At 36.5% G+C, this 15,795-nt stretch overlaps 1 protein-coding gene across 1 annotated transcript in view; it reads left to right on the top strand.

The window, feature by feature from the left end:
• Nucleotides 1-15,257, top strand: part of ADSS2 (adenylosuccinate synthase 2) — a 37,002-nt gene extending 21,745 nt beyond the window's left edge. Inside the window, exons 6-13 of the mRNA XM_058800945.1 lie at nt 1,489-1,596; nt 1,874-1,955; nt 3,638-3,764; nt 6,505-6,659; nt 7,107-7,231; nt 8,203-8,300; nt 12,896-13,045; nt 13,856-15,257. Of these exons, the coding sequence (XP_058656928.1) occupies nt 1,489-1,596; nt 1,874-1,955; nt 3,638-3,764; nt 6,505-6,659; nt 7,107-7,231; nt 8,203-8,300; nt 12,896-13,045; nt 13,856-13,908 (898 nt within the window). The 3' untranslated portion in view covers nt 13,909-15,257. The remainder of the gene's footprint in view (nt 1-1,488; nt 1,597-1,873; nt 1,956-3,637; nt 3,765-6,504; nt 6,660-7,106; nt 7,232-8,202; nt 8,301-12,895; nt 13,046-13,855) is intronic.
• The last annotated feature ends 538 nt before the right edge of the window (nt 15,258-15,795 follow it).

Here is a 15,795-nt window from a genome sequence, read left to right as displayed (position 1 = left end):
AAGCCTAATACAATCTAGTCTAAAAATCTAATACAGTGGATTCTGCTTATACAGTTGTTTTAGCTTCTGTAAGTACAGTCTTCTGACAATTTTTTTTATTGATTGGTATGTCTTAATGAAACAAAATAAATGGAAACCAACCCTTCTCTGTGAAGTGTGTGAATTGGGGTGGATGCTGGAGGCTAGAGTCTGTTGTTTATGCCACAGTGTCCTGGTCTGGTTAAAGGATACAGTGTGGTGCAAAGTTCATTATAATGTTTTTTTTTTTTCCCTGGACTGGAGGTAAACATCACTCCCTGAGATTACTTGGTATTGAGTCTAATTGGAAGAATTCAAGTTTTGTTCCAAGGTATTTTTTAATCTAATCCAAACTGCTACGGAGTTATATACTAGTATGAACTGTATTTCTGTTCACTCACATATCAAGTGATACTCAATAACATAAAGTTTTGATATGACCTGTGCCTCCTACTTTACCTGGAGGCCCTCTTGAACTGAGTTATGGTATGGTGCCTTCAAGGCAGTTTGAAGAACTATGGGACACTCTGCACATGCAAAATTTTTAACTGAAGAACAGTCTGTGTCTGATTGAGGGGGTAAGAGCCCAAACCCTTTAAAACTAAGTGCGCAATTAAGCTTAACAACATGTAGCACACTTCTGAAAATTTTGCAGACCTGTTCACTTCTCCTTAAAAAGTTACTTGATGTATTGAGCATGATGGGGAAGGTATTTGATAATCTGCCTGTGATGAGTACAGTTTGGCTCCATTTTGATAGCTACTTAACATGACTGAAGTAGCTGTACTTCTCTCACAGTAAAGTCAGTGCAAGCAAGTTTTATATTATATCATCAGGACTTAAGCTGGAAAAGGCTTTTCAGGGAGAGTGGGCAGGTAAGGGTAAGAAAAAGAATTCAGTTTTTCACAATCAGCTACAGTGGAAAACCTATGTCTGAACTCAACATAGAGAGCATTTTGAGTGTCTCGGTCACTTTTGGATGTTTGGCAGTGTCTTCTGTTTTCCTGGCTCCAGCTGAGGTATTTAGAATGAAATGAAATATTTCTTATACACAAACATAAAATCCGTACTCTTTGTGCTGTTGCTTTAGGGAGGACTTTCTTTAGGTTTTCAGGACAGTGTTTTAGGAAGATATTTAGTTTCGGTTCATAATACTGAAGGATGTTTACTTGACATTTGGTTCCTTAAGTATAAATTTTAGAATTGTGTACAAATAAATATGCAAGCATTCACTAAAGTACAAAAAACTATTGGTTTAAAAACAGAAGTATGTAGAAGATGAACATATTTGCTTGTTTAAGCAGTGATATTCTGACACTAGATTGCATCCTAAAATATCTTTTGTTTTAAATGCTTGAAACAAGGTTACATGCTCACAATTAATGGCATTTCATTTTATGCTAAGGATGGAATAGCTTTAGAGAAAAAACACCTTTATATCAATAACTCTTTATTATTATCTTTTCAAAGTCTGGGAACTACCAAAAAAGGAATTGGTCCAGTATATTCTTCAAAGGCAGCTCGAAGTGGACTCAGAATGTGCGATCTTGTTTCTGATTTTGATGACTTTTCTGAGAGGTAATTACTGTACACAGTTGTAAGTGTAGTTTTCAGTTTCTGGATAGTACCCTGTGTAAGCAATTATATCTGGTTCCTGTTAATTTTCTTAGTTAAAAGTTCTTTTAAAATAAAAAATTATGTATCATTTTAATAAATTATACAATCGTGATTATTATAATAATTCATTGTTTGAAATGGTTAAATTACCAAATAACTGCAGATACGTAACCAGTAAAAATCAAGGGTTGGTGGGAAGAAAACAAACAAATCTCAGTCAAGCATTTTTGCCTTTCAGGTTCAAAGTGTTAGCCAATCAGTACAAAGCAATATATCCTACCTTAAAAATAGATATTGAAGGGGAATTGGAAAAGCTGAAGGTAAGCCTGCTTCTGTCTTTCTGGTTATCTAATCACTGTGTGCAGTTACTGATATGTGTATCCCTTGGTGTGACTGATGCTTGTGCTTGTGTGAGGAGTTAGACTGTGTCATGGGAAACCATGTGTATCAGTGCTGCAGAGTCTGCTGCTATCCTTAAGGACACTCTTGGCCCTGTTTTATGTTTCAAAACTTACTTTCAAAGGAGATACTTGAATTTAAAGAAAAAGGGTTGTATGGGGTGATTTCTTCTTGACTTACTTCTACTCAAGCATACAGTCTAGGAGAAAAACCAGGATTGTAGTTGGGGGAAGTATGTTTCATTGTAAAGCAGAATGTTAAGCCGTTGCCTCAGAAAGTTAAGAATTGAAGTAAATAGTTTTTCTAAGTAATAACTCGTAAAACTAAATACTGTCTAGCAGCACAGAAAAATGGAAATTAATAGCAGCAGAGCTAATGAAGCCTGATTGCCAGTGAACTAGTCTTATGGTTAATAATGAATTCTGATTTGATCTTTTCCCTGAGGTTGGGACAGTTGAGAGTTTCCTTTCTGGCATTAGGTTTTATTTGCACAGCATCCAAGTTATGTGAAAATCTTGTGAGGTGTCTTACTGTTCTACCCAACCTTTTTATTCATGCTTCTTGTAGAAACCTGTGTGAGATTTTTTTTTAACCCTTAAAATGTCAACCAAATATGACACTGTTTAAAACCACTGAGGTGTGTGGAGAACAGGGAGGGCACACACAATTACATGATAATTCTTTAAGAAAATCAGGCCAAAGAAATCATCCTTTCTCTACCTTTAATTTTTACAGCTCTATAGTAGAATATATGGGAGTTCTTAGCACTTCTGTTTGTTTTACTTTAAGTAAAGCCAGTTGTACATATGTTGTTGTATTTTGATTAGTTTGTAGGTCTAGAAACCAGTTACAGTTGATTACTTCATAATGCTTTATAGTTTACTTAAAGCAACTCAGGATTATGGACTATCTGAAACTCCTTGTTAAGGTGGAAACACCACACATTTGTAGCTTGAAGAAAATTACTTGTCTTATGCTGATGCACTTGATTCCACTCTGAAAGGCAAAGTGTTACATTTCACATGGAGTAAATTGTTAAATTGAGAACTTCCATGTGTTCTCATGGAGAAAGGCTGTGTACCAAGTGATAATCTGAATATTATTGGCTTCTTGCATCCAGCTACTCAATGGCATTCAGGCTTTTGATGCTGAATTCCAATAAAAAACTTCACTTCTACTTAAAAATTATAGCTCACAGTTGTGTGCATATGTTAGCTGCAGATGGCCAGAAACTGAACTCCCTACATGCAGGTTTTGGGGGAGACATTTCGAACACTTGAAAATGAAAGACCGAATATAATACAGTGATAATACTCATGCTTTGAGTGTTTCTAAAGCTTTCAGAAGTTTGGATTTTTCTTTCCTCTTCATCCTTCCCCCTTTTTTCCTTCCTCTTAGGGAGAGTGTACATATCTGTTGTGTAAATCTGAATTTCACATTCTTCCTTCCTTTGTTCACATTGTGGCATATGTAACATTTCTTTGTTTGCTTTTCTTCTTCAAAAGGAGTATGAGTATTTTTATGAGGGAACAATAGCAATTCTACTCTGGCTGCCTTTATCATAATGAAATTATACTATACAATAGTCTTTTGTGTTATTCAGGGCTACATGGAAAAAGTAAAACCAATGGTAAGGGATGGTGTTTATTTCATGTATGAGGCTTTACATGGACCACCAAAGAAGATCTTAGTTGAAGGTGCAAATGCAGCACTGCTGGACATAGATTTTGGTAGGTATGGTCTTTTTGAGACACATGTTGATATACACTTGCATTGTAAAAAGGGAACATTAAATATAAACTCTCCTGTGATAAGCTGTTCTCTTGGCAGAAGTTGTTTTTGTTTTGGAAGAACAGCACTCTCTATGACTAGGAAATAATACAGGGGTGTGTGAGTGAGTTGTTAATTAAATGATTTCAAAAAGCTGTAGATTCTCCCAAGAGTAATAATTTGAATGGCATTAAAGATCAAGTAGCTCCTCTTAGAGTGTAGCTATTGCTTCAGCATCTCTAAGTTGTAAATGAAACCACTCACTGTTTTTTACATCTGTGGAAATCACTTGAGAATAAAAATGGAGAGCTTTGAGAGGCAAAGCATGTATGCAAAATACTTCTTGACTTTTGAAAAATCAGCTTGCTTTTTCAAGAGGGTCTTTAGATAACACTCAGTTTTCCATTGTTTCACATTGTTGGGAAAAGTGTTTGTAATCTGGATTGCTAATGAGGAAAGACTGAAAAGATTACCCCAATCTATTTGATATAAAAATTATGCAGTTTTTCTTAAAACACTGTAAGTTTGCTAATAAATTAGAAGATTCTAGGTAGTAGAAGCAGCTTTTCTTTAATGGGAGGATTGTTTGGTTATTACATTGTAACGACAGATAATCTGCCACTCTGTGAGCCTGTGATATTGGCTCCTGCATTTTGTCACATTTTTCTTCAGTCTCGCTGGCCTTGTAACAGCATGATTTTTATTGTTAGGAAGATGCTAACACCTGAAATGGAAGCCTATAAAGACTGCTGTAAAACAATTATGAAACTGGCATGCACTCAGCTTTCAACCAATATGAGTTGTGGTATTGGGCATTTTCAAACATACTCAGTCTGAATGCCTCTTATTTTAAGAGTAAGATGTGTCTTAGGTTACTCTCTGTAAGTACAAGCACCAAACTCTCATAATTGAATACTGGAAGACACATCCTTTTTTACAAGACAAAAAAAGAGGAAAGACGTCTTCAAATATACTTTTCACAGGGAAATCTTTGATGTAAAACTGAGATATTTGCAAAAAAGTCTATGAAGGGGGTTGTTTTCTTGTAAATGATGAGTATTTTGGATTTCATGTAAATAGAAGGTGCAGGCAGTCTTTAACACATCAGGTATATCTATAATACATACAGAGTTGTTCAGATTAGTTTGATTTTTTTTCCTGCCTCTGCTGTGAGACTCAAACACACGAGAAAATCTGCTCTCCATAGGTAGATACCATCAGTGGATTGGGCACTTGTGTTAACACTAGACAAGCCCTAGTCAAAAGGTTTGGCACTGCCAGTTTGATTATTAATCATTCTGAATGAGGCTGTTGTCTGTGCTTTGTTGCATAGAAATCTTAATATTGAAGTGAGTTTTGTGAATGTGTGTCTATTGGTTGTGAGGATGGTAAATCTCCAGGCTTGCAGTCCATCCCACTTTCCTGCAGCCTGTAATGAAGCTTATGTATGCATTTGTCTGGGAATGGGGGGGCAGGTTTGGGGATGTGTGGTCTTCTGTGTTTTTAAGCACAGAGTAATGACAAAGCAAGGTAAATATATCAGACTGGGAGGTGAAAGCGAGTAACAACTGTTTATTGACTCTGGTTTTGACATCCACTGGCTATATTCACCTGTCAGTACTAAGAAAAGTTTTACTACTGTGTTCTAAGATTAAAAACTGATTAATGCTTGAAAACTGCTGTTACGTATCACCTGCATGCCTGGGTCTGTCTCTGGAGTGATTTGAGATACCTGAAGCTAATCTGTGACATCTCACTGATCAGTCTGAAAGATTTTTGACTTTGTACAGATGTCTATATTGCTGAAAGAACTGTATCACTTTTAGTTCCTTTTGTCTTGGTTGTTCCTCTCTTACCTATCGCTGATTCATATCAAAAGACATACAAAAAAGTCTGACACAACAGGTAGAAGTATCTTGCTTATGTGCAGTTATAGTGAGGCTGAAGTATTTGTTCACAATTCAGCTGGGGACTGGCATGGTCAGTTTCATTTGCCATACTTAATAAAAAAAGGTATAAACCTAAGGATTTTGAGATAGTCAGGTCTCTTCTTTGCAGTCCAATGACAGCTGAATATCTAACTAGAGACAGACCTGTACTACTAGTCTGTATTCCATTTGTCTTCTTTTTTTAATGATCTTTTTTCATTTGATTATGCAAACAAAGTTGTTCTTTCCAGAACTCTGCATTTCATTGCAATTTCTTATCCTTATAGTGTGCTGATTGGTTTGTAGAGTTTGTATTTTATTTTTCCTCTAAAAATTAAAAATAGTAAATCTCCATTCTCTAACCTTTTAATACTGTTTTCTTAAGAATCTCCCTTCAAATTTTTGCATTGTTCAATTAGTGATTTTATTTAGTGTAAGAAAGCAAGGCATGTTTTTCTGGTGTCTTACTCCAGTTTTTTACCTGTACCATCATTCAGAATTGTTATGTAGTACATTTTTACCAGTTGAAGTAGTAAGATTTCTACCTTTTCAAATGAAGGTGGATCAGACAATGTACTTACAAAACTAAGAGCTTACTTAATGTGTTCTTGACTGTAACATACATTTGTTGTGTGTTATGATTTTGAGTGTTGTAAAATCTAGGTAAGTGCAGTGCAAGTACTGTCTCTCACCAGGTTAGACTGTTTTGAAAAAACGGCTTAAACCCAGTGTTTTAATAATTTCCTAAACGAAATGTTTTGGTTTTTAATAGGCACATATCCTTTTGTGACTTCATCAAACTGCACAGTTGGAGGTGTGTGCACAGGACTGGGCATGCCGCCGCAGAACGTTGGGGAAGTGTACGGAGTGGTGAAAGCCTACACAACCAGGGTTGGAATTGGTGCCTTTCCTACAGAACAGGATAATGTGAGTATTGAAGCCTCAGGTGTGACCTGACACAAAATAACTTGGTGTGTCTTGTCTGAATTTTATTAAGTCAGTGTTAGCAATGGTTAAGTGCTGATATGTAAGTGACAATGTGTTTGCATGTCTCAATCTTCTGATTCTAGACTGAGCTTACAGGACTGCCAAACATGATTGCAACTTTCTTAGATATTGCTGTGGAATAGAAAGTTAGAGCAGGAACAAATTTTGCAAAGTTAGCCTAAAAATTGTTCTCTTGAATTAGAAAGAACATTTTCTATTGCTGTCTTCATCCAAGTGGACAGCATTGTGAAAAACAGGGGGAAGGACTTTAAAGGTAATTTACAATGTAAATTGTAATTTGTGTATTGTAAAATGTTAAGTAAAGACCAGCATCATGTGTTGCAACTCAAAGAAACCCACATGCTGATGCATCTTACTCTTTGTTAGGAAATTGGAGAATTGCTGCAACAGAGAGGCAAAGAGTTTGGTGTTACCACTGGTAGGAAGAGAAGATGTGGCTGGCTGGACCTTGTCTCACTCCGATACGTCTATATGATTAATGGATTTACTGCGTGAGTTGTTTGCTGAGCTTTGCTGGCAGCTTGACAGAAAATCATGAAATGCTGTAGATTACTGTAAATTGTGCATATACCAGTTAGTAACATTTGCACTGTTAATATTGCTGTGTTGATTGTTTTGATATTTTGATAAATTAGCTGTTCCTTGTTTTTCCTATCATGAAGTATTTTTACATTTGATATTTTTATAGATGTAGATTTTTCTGTCCTTTCTTTATGGAGATTTCTTCTGTTAGTTTGTCTTCAAAATAACATAGATGGGAAACCATCAGTATCTCTAGTGGTATGTGTAAGTATTAAAAACACAGATATGTCTTTGGGATGTTAATCAGAATGAAAGATGGGTGCCTGAAACAAACTGGTATAGAATTTCTAGCAGATCAAATAGTGTAAATACATATTTTATTTAAATACTTCTGTTTTTCTTGTTCTTTGTGGGTTTTGTTTTAAGTAAGTTGTAGCCAGGTATTTGTAGAGACAGTGTTAGATTATTTTTTTGTCTTCGCTGTAGGACAGGAACATTTGGAGAGGACAGGAGCAGACACCAACAGGCATTATGCAATGAAATGGTCATCTTAAATGGCTATACCTTAGATGGTTTGGTATCTTGGCAGCACCCTCACCAATTAAAATTATAACACTTAAAGCCACAGACAAATTCATTCAATTGGAGAAGGCCTGTTATTTGATTTTTTTGGGCATCTTCATGTAGTACTAGATTGAAGGATGCAAGAAAAACTGTGTTTATCCTTTTTTGTTGCCATTGTCTTGTTTCAGAGATTGTTTGTTTTTGGTTTGGGGTAGCTTTTTTAAGTCAGACCAGCTAACAGATTAGTCCCATATGAGATATTTTCTTAAAGAAATAAAAGTAGTTGCAGGAGTCAATTTTGTTTGATTTTTTTTAACAACGTGATAAGAGTCAAGGGTTTTTCAACTCGTTTAACCAGAGTAATGTTTCTTTATAGATTGGCACTTACCAAATTGGACATCTTGGATGTATTTCCAGAAATCAAAGTTGGTGTTGCATACAAACTAGATGGTGAAAGCATACCTCATTTTCCTGGTAAGACTGCTTATTTAAAAATTTTAGATTTTGGTGAAATGTAATGTGGAACTTTTGAATGCATTTGGCTTCTACTTGTAAAACTTACAAGAGCAATATCTTTCTTCAGCATCAAGCTATTAATGTCTTCCAGATGCACCAGACATATCTTTTACCATACCAGTACCTGCCCCTAAAAGATACCTGTACCAAATACTGAATTTTGTCTACTAGAAAGATTCAAACAGCTGTATATGTTACTACTTGTCCTTTTTATTTTATACAGCCTGCATCACCTTCAAGCTAAATTGGAAGCTTGTTTCATACTCTGAACTGTTATCTTGTTCCACTACTGTATTGATTCCCATTGTTAGCAGGCCAGCTCTTCATTTAAGCATGCAATGACCCCCATAAGAGAAAAGTTCCGTTGAAAAGCCAAGTTTTTCTTTCCTTCTGTTGAAAAGCCAAGTTTTTCTTTCCTTCTGTTACATTTCTAACAGTTCACTTCCCTTTAAATGATTCATGGAACAGCCAAAAACCTACAAAAGCTACACAGTGTAAAAGAGGGACAAGGGGTGGGGCAAGAAACTGACAACTAGTTTAGGTAAAAGCAAGAGTATTTTCTAATGCATGACCAATGTACATTAGTGTAGCATAATAGAAGCTGTAGTTCCTGAGGAGGACAGTGATTGTTTTTACTTGAAGAGTGTACCTACATTTTAAAATATTCAAATATCACAAGCCAGTGTTTTTGTAGATAATGTGTCAGGTTCAGTTTGTGATAGTTAGGCATACTGCAGAAAAAAAGGAAGAACATAAAAGAGTACTAAAGATTGGGCTTTTTGATTTTCATAATGTGCACATATATGCCTGTTTTCATTCTAATTGGTACTTGAGCGTTAGAGGCTGGTCACAGGTTACAATTTTTCATGTGATATCATCATCATCAGAGAACTTCTTGTGGGTGAGGAGATAAACTATAATAATTGGATCCAAGGCACAGCAGGATTTATGTAGTACAAAGATGTAATTATGTGTAAAGGAATAAATGATGATGTGCCACTAGTCCTTGAAAAGAGCACATATCTGCTAAGAGTAATTCATTAGGAATTAAAAAAATTCTTTTGTTTCTCCGTGTGCTTGTGGGAGTTTTCTAACTGATTTGCTGTCCAGAATCTTCAAACAAAAGTGCCACTTCCAGTCTGAATGCATGCTGAATGACCTTGATTCAGGAAATGTAGTACTCGTCTTGCATTAAACCAGGGAATGCTTTTCCCCTTTTAAGACTCAGATATTACCTGATTGGTACTCATATAAAAACATTAGGGACATTTGTGTTTACCTGAAAATGGCCTTTGAACATAATGGAGGTTGCATGTTTGAATTGGGAACTACTCAGTAAATGCTTTTGCTGTAGCCTGTTGTATGATGTCGTGCTCAAGCCAAGAAAATCTTTTCTGGCAGTCCATCCTTAAAGATGACATAAGCAGGTGGCCATGTTGTACAGTACTAAGATGTCAGTAATTTGTGGGGTTTTTTTCATTCATTGTACGTCTCAGGGTCAGAATCTTTTTACATACAACTCTTGAGGGAGCAGACTTCGTTCCCTGTATACCCCTAGGTAACAGCTGACCTTTGGTCATAGGAGCACAATGTGGCTCTCATGCCTGTATTTTTCTTTACTGTATGAACAATTAAGAATTCTGGTAGAACTTCAGTAGAAGCTGTTGACATGCTGTCTTCCTTAAAGCGTCAGGAAGGAGTTTGAGCTGAGCTTCTGGTAAGCGGGAAGATGCTGTCTCTCACAGTGCCTCTGTGTTCCACACTTCTCTTTGCTATACTCCTCAACATTTGGCAGCATTTTCAGCACACATGCTGCAGTTAACCCCTGCCCCTGGCATAAAAAACAAAAGGTAACTTTATTCCCACTTTGTGTTTTGCAGACCATTAGACTGTTTCTGATGTCTGCATTTCTGCATGCTGTGTGCTTGTATAATTTTTTTTTTTCAAATGTGCCACTGACATTGAAATTTAATTTAGAAGAAAACTAGTCTGGGAAGCTCTCACTGGCAGACTTTTTCTTTCTCTCTCCCCTTCCTACCCTCCCACTGTCTTGGAGATGTTCATGATTTACCCTTCTTGTGAAATGACTGTCTCTAAATTAGAATCACACACAGTACCCACCATCTCAGGAAAAGCATGCCGTGTTTCATATTTTGTTCCTTATTCCACCTGGATTGGAGAATCATACGAGTCTCACTCAGAGTTTTTTAGCTTAGCTTTCTCTGTGCATTTCATAATTGCCTCTTAAGCAGGAACCTAAAATGTCTTGTGAATTTATGGCTGCCTTCAGTTGGTGTTACTGAGGCTGTAGTCTTTTGCTGGCCAGTGGTAGGAGTTTATGGAAGACAGAACTTCCTTCTAGCTTTGAGCCAGTCAGTTAAAAAAGAATGTGAGAGCTATTGTCTGATTCTCTAATGCCTCCTGTCCGAGTTCAGACATCAGTTGATTTCAGGACAGAGGGACATAACTTCTAGCTTAGGAGGTTTGAAAACACAGATGCTTAGGAAAATTGGGAGATTACTTTGGACAAGCTTTACTTTCATGCTTGTTTTTTTTTTTTTTTTTTCTCGTACACTTTTTCCCTGGCCATTTGCTGTAGGTTAAAAAGCTGGCACACTATTCTGGGTATACCTTTGGTCTGATCTACATGACTGTTTTCATGTTCAGTTTCTGGAAATTGCTGGAGGATCTTTCTCTTACAAAGGATTTTCTGAGTTGGAAGTAGCATCACACAGCACTCTTCAAATTATGATATCATTGTATTTACTCTGTCTATTGTATAGTTAAGCAGTTAAGGAATATTCTGGAAACCCTACACCCCACTGAGGGGAAAGCTCAGTGAAAAGCTGAGAGAAATCTAGATGGTGACTAGATCTGGTACTACACTGAGCTCAGTTTGTGGCTTGTCTTGTCTTTAACCACACATCATCTTGATCACACCTGCTGGGACAAAATTAAAGTATGATTTGAAACATCAAGTGATGCATTCCTTCTTTTTCTTCTCTCTTAGGGGGAGGTAAGGAATACAGGCTAATGGAAGATTGTAGTCAATATTAGACTGTTCAATACCAAATGCTTTCAGCTGTCTCCCTCTGACCTCACCAAAGAGGCTTCAAAGGCCTGTGGACATCCAAGATGAGGTGTTCATTCACTCTGCCTCTTCAGAAAGAGGGAGGCTAGGAACTATCTGCACTGCCTGGAGATCACTTTGTGGTTGTGCACTTTGAGTGCCTCTGTTCTGTTGTACAGATACCTGCACAGCAGACAACACCTCAGTTGTTACTTCTGACAGTAAAGTGCTTATCCTTGGCTTCTGCTACCAGACATCCTTAATGTGCCTGTCTGTTCTCATTGCCATGAGTATTGGTTCAGGATTCCTTTAACCTGGGAACACCTGTGTCCAAAACTTTGCACAATTCTCTGCCATTATAGATTTTAAAGACAGCAGAGCAGTCTTCTTTCAGCCTTTCTCAAAATGCCTAGTCCATTAAGGCTGTCCTTACAGCACTGCTGCTGTTGAACTGTTGTCTGCATCAGGACAAATCATTCAATGTGCTGAGCTTGAGTTTGTTGGCTGCACACATGCTGGAGGGGATTAGTGTGTGGTTTTGTATTTGCACCTCCACTGTACCTCTTGCACCTCAAACCCTTTCCTAGGCTGACTAGCTGTCCTGTCAGGAGTGACTTGAACTGAGACACAGAGCCTACATAAATTAATTACTATGCCCTCATCCTCCAGAAGGCAAGAAGGAATGCCTGACTCCTCCCATTTTTAAATCAATATATTTTGATCATTTTCAGACTTAAGCCCTTTGTTTTGCTGTCCTGTGTCATTCCAAGACTTAATGTTCAGATAATTACTGGAGTGATTCAGTTCCAGAACAGTATGCTTAGCATGTTTTTCAGAACTAAAAATCATCACAGGATTCATAGTTAAAGGACAACATTGCAGCAAGTTACTAAATGAAGGACAAAATACTGCTTCTCTTCTGAGAAGTAGTGGGAACAGTTACTGTTCATACATTCTGTGGGACTCCACACTGGTTGATAAATTCATTGCAGGTATGGGGCAAAGGGTCTGTGGGTATCCGAGGTCTGTTAATTCTTAACTACATCTTACGACTGTGTTTAGTAAAAGGTACACTCCTATGCCATTTTAAAATATGTTTTAGCTGCTTGATACTTACAAGCTGGTTTCACAATTCCCTTATGAAGAGGGATCTGGTTCTCAGTATTTGTTCAGGAAAAAAAAAGAACATTTTGGGGAATTATTTCCCTGAAAAGTTCTTTTCTGAACTGAAAAGACTGTGGTTTCAGCAAAATATATGCATGTGACTGAGCACTGGAATTCCTTAAAGTCTTGAGTCCTGATATTTACTGGACTTTTTTCCCCTTATGCTTATATTAACAAAACCCCCAACACTTTAGTGGCTGCAGTGCTTGTATTATTACCTTATGAGCAAACCTCTTTGTGTAAGAGGTAACACCTCTTTAGTGTCTCATGGTGGAGAATATCCATGGACATAAAATTTTTGTTTCTGTTTGCTTCTCAGCCAGCCACGAAGTCTTAAACAAAGTAGAGGTTCAGTATAAGACACTCCCAGGATGGGTTACAGACATATCAAATGCCAGGACGTTTGATGATCTGCCTGTGAATGCACAAAACTACGTTCGTTTTATAGAAACGGAGTTGGGTGTTCCTGGTGAGTAGAACAGATTTTCTTCTTCTTATCTGCGTTATTCCTGCTCCATGAAACCTGTTTGGTATTTTATATTAATGAAGACTCAAAATACTGAAAACTAGGTTCTTCCTGCTTATTGTGATGTACCTGGTGCCACTGGTGATTATGGTACTACTACTTTTTATTTAGTTGTCGAACTCACAATTTTCAGAAGTTTTAATATACGTTCCTTCTCTGGGTTACACTATAGTTGTTGTTCAGTTAAGGTTTTTTTTCATAACTTGCTCAAGTGTCTTTTAGACTGATTATAATTGGGGTTTAGTTTTCCTATGATCATAAAGTCAGTGGCCCTATGGGTTATTAATTAGTATGATGAATTATATATGAAAGTGTATTTATATATGTATAAATATATATGAGTATGTATGAGATTATATATTGAGAATTCAATTATATATGAGAGTGTATATATATGTTCCTGAACTGATAAATTTCTCCATGCTCCCTAATAAAGGTGATCCTGTGGTTTCATCCAAAGCTGGGAGTTAGGAGATATGCAAATTTTTACTTATCTGATAGTTTGTAACTATCCTTTATCTTATAATCTGTGAAAATGATTAATTTATTATGACAGTTTCAAGGATACCTGCTTTTTGAAGTTGTCAGTGTATTCTTTGAGAACAACAGACAAAGTTATCATTTCTTAGTGTGTGAATAGTATATGCTGTGTTTTTCTTCAAAATGTGGTGCTTAAGAAGATGAATTTGTATCTTAAGATACACTCTTGCTTTGTATTACTTACAACAGAAGTTTGCTTTTTCTCTCCTGCAGTTAAATGGATTGGAGTAGGGAAATCCAGGGAATCAATGATCCAGCTGTTTTAAAGATTTCAGATGCATGGAAGAAAGCACACTCCTCAAAAGACTGCTCATTCTTAAATGCATTAGTAGCCCGCAAAGCAAAGATGTTGGAAAGATAGATTTTTGCATGGGAAGAAATGCTAGAGTTGATACCCCCAGATCAATTGCTACTCCTGAAAGAGACTCTTAACACGAACCTGTATCAATTCCTGTTCAACTGCAATTACCAGGACACTTCTCATTGTTGTTCAAGGTGCCATCAGATTTTTTTTCTTTACCTACTATTTACTTCAAAATGTAATTCCTGTTTGAAAGTCTAAGGTAGCATTGCTTTCATGACTGTTTGTCTTTGTTATCCTCTCTCTGCTTTTGGCGGTGTTACTTCCCTGAAATTTTAGACAGTAAAAATAATGCAGTTTTGCACAAATAGTTTTACATCCTCATTATTTGTATTCCTAAAGCTGTTGTATTCTTAATGACTGGTCTTGTGAGTGATTAAAGAGGGGGAGTCTGATTTTATAATGCTATAAATGCTGTCTAAATTATTGTGTGATCTCCTTTTTAAAAGAAGATGTGATGCCAAGTTGTTATGAATGTCCAGGTTTTTTTAGCTGTATAACACAGGAAACTTGCTCTTTGTAACTCACAGAGGATACTCAAGTGTTTACCAGGAAATGTGCCCAGAAAGTTAGAAAACTGATATTGTAAAAAAGTTCATTTGCAATTATTAAAGAACCGTTCTGATTTTGAGTTAAATGTTTTATAATGTTACTCTTTCTTTTCCTGGCATTTTAAACTCTGTGCTTCTCCGCTTCCAAGGCGCGTATCTTAAACTCTTCTCCTAATTATATGGGGTTATATTTGTATTTTGTGAGAAGTCTAACATTTTGATGCCCTTTTAAATTCTTTTCTTCAGAGTCAATTGAAGATCTTTATCTGGAGGATTGCCAAAGTGCAGACACTTCTGTATTTATAAGTTAAAGATGCTGTAGAAATAACATTTAATGTATTCCTTGTATTTGCTTTGGGTGTGGGGTAAATAACAAGTGTTCACCTCAAGACATCTGACATATTTTGGATGGGAAATGTGGAAATGTTCCAGAAGTATTTAAATTTATAACCATTATTATATATTCCAAAGAATCTGATTTCTTTTTGCAACAACCCAGTAATATATTTTCCCTTTGCAGATTACTGAGAATGACTCTGTTTTTACACACTGTGCTGTGGTTTTCATGTGCTTCTTTTTAACTTCAAATAAAACTTACTTTGTTTCCTAAACCCAAGTTTGTATCAGGGTGGGGCAGCAGTTTTAGATTTAGTTTAGTAGATTTTGGCTGCATATAAGAATATGTGACTGAATATAAGGAAATTCTAATGCAAAATAAAAAATACGAGGCCTTTTTGTTTGTCTTGAGTTACCACATGTTACCTGAAATGGAATAATTTGTTGGACTGTGCTGCTGCTGAGGTGGTTAGCACAATTTTTATATTCTAAATTGACACAATATAAAATTGCTTGTAGTGAGAGGAGAGACAGGAGGTTTGAAGGATAAAACTACTGATTTTTAAGGAGCATTTTCTGTTGAATTTCTTGCATGTGACAGAGCAGTTACTGAGGTCTGTATTTTACTCGCATAATGTGAGGAAAGAGGTGAATATCAGAGAATGCTGTAAAATTGGCAAATACAGTGAGAAACCTTTGTTATCAGCATTGCATGTAACGATCATTCTCATCAGCATTAAAAAGCAAGCTGATCTTGCTTTTAATTTTTTTTTTCCTGGAGAAGATGAAGCTCTAGTTTTGCTGTCAGCCTTGCAGTCCAGGAGAGAGCCATACTATCCTTTCCTAGCTAAAGGACATCTTGAATTGAAAATGTTTTCCTAGTTCCCAGATGGAGAGAAGGAGGG

The sequence above is a fragment of the Ammospiza caudacuta genome, chromosome 3, assembly GCF_027887145.1.
Source record: "Ammospiza caudacuta isolate bAmmCau1 chromosome 3, bAmmCau1.pri, whole genome shotgun sequence".
In the NCBI taxonomy this organism is placed as follows: domain Eukaryota; kingdom Metazoa; phylum Chordata; class Aves; order Passeriformes; family Passerellidae; genus Ammospiza; species Ammospiza caudacuta.
The sequence above is the reverse complement of the archived record's forward strand: the minus strand, read 5'-3'. Positions and strand labels throughout refer to the sequence as shown.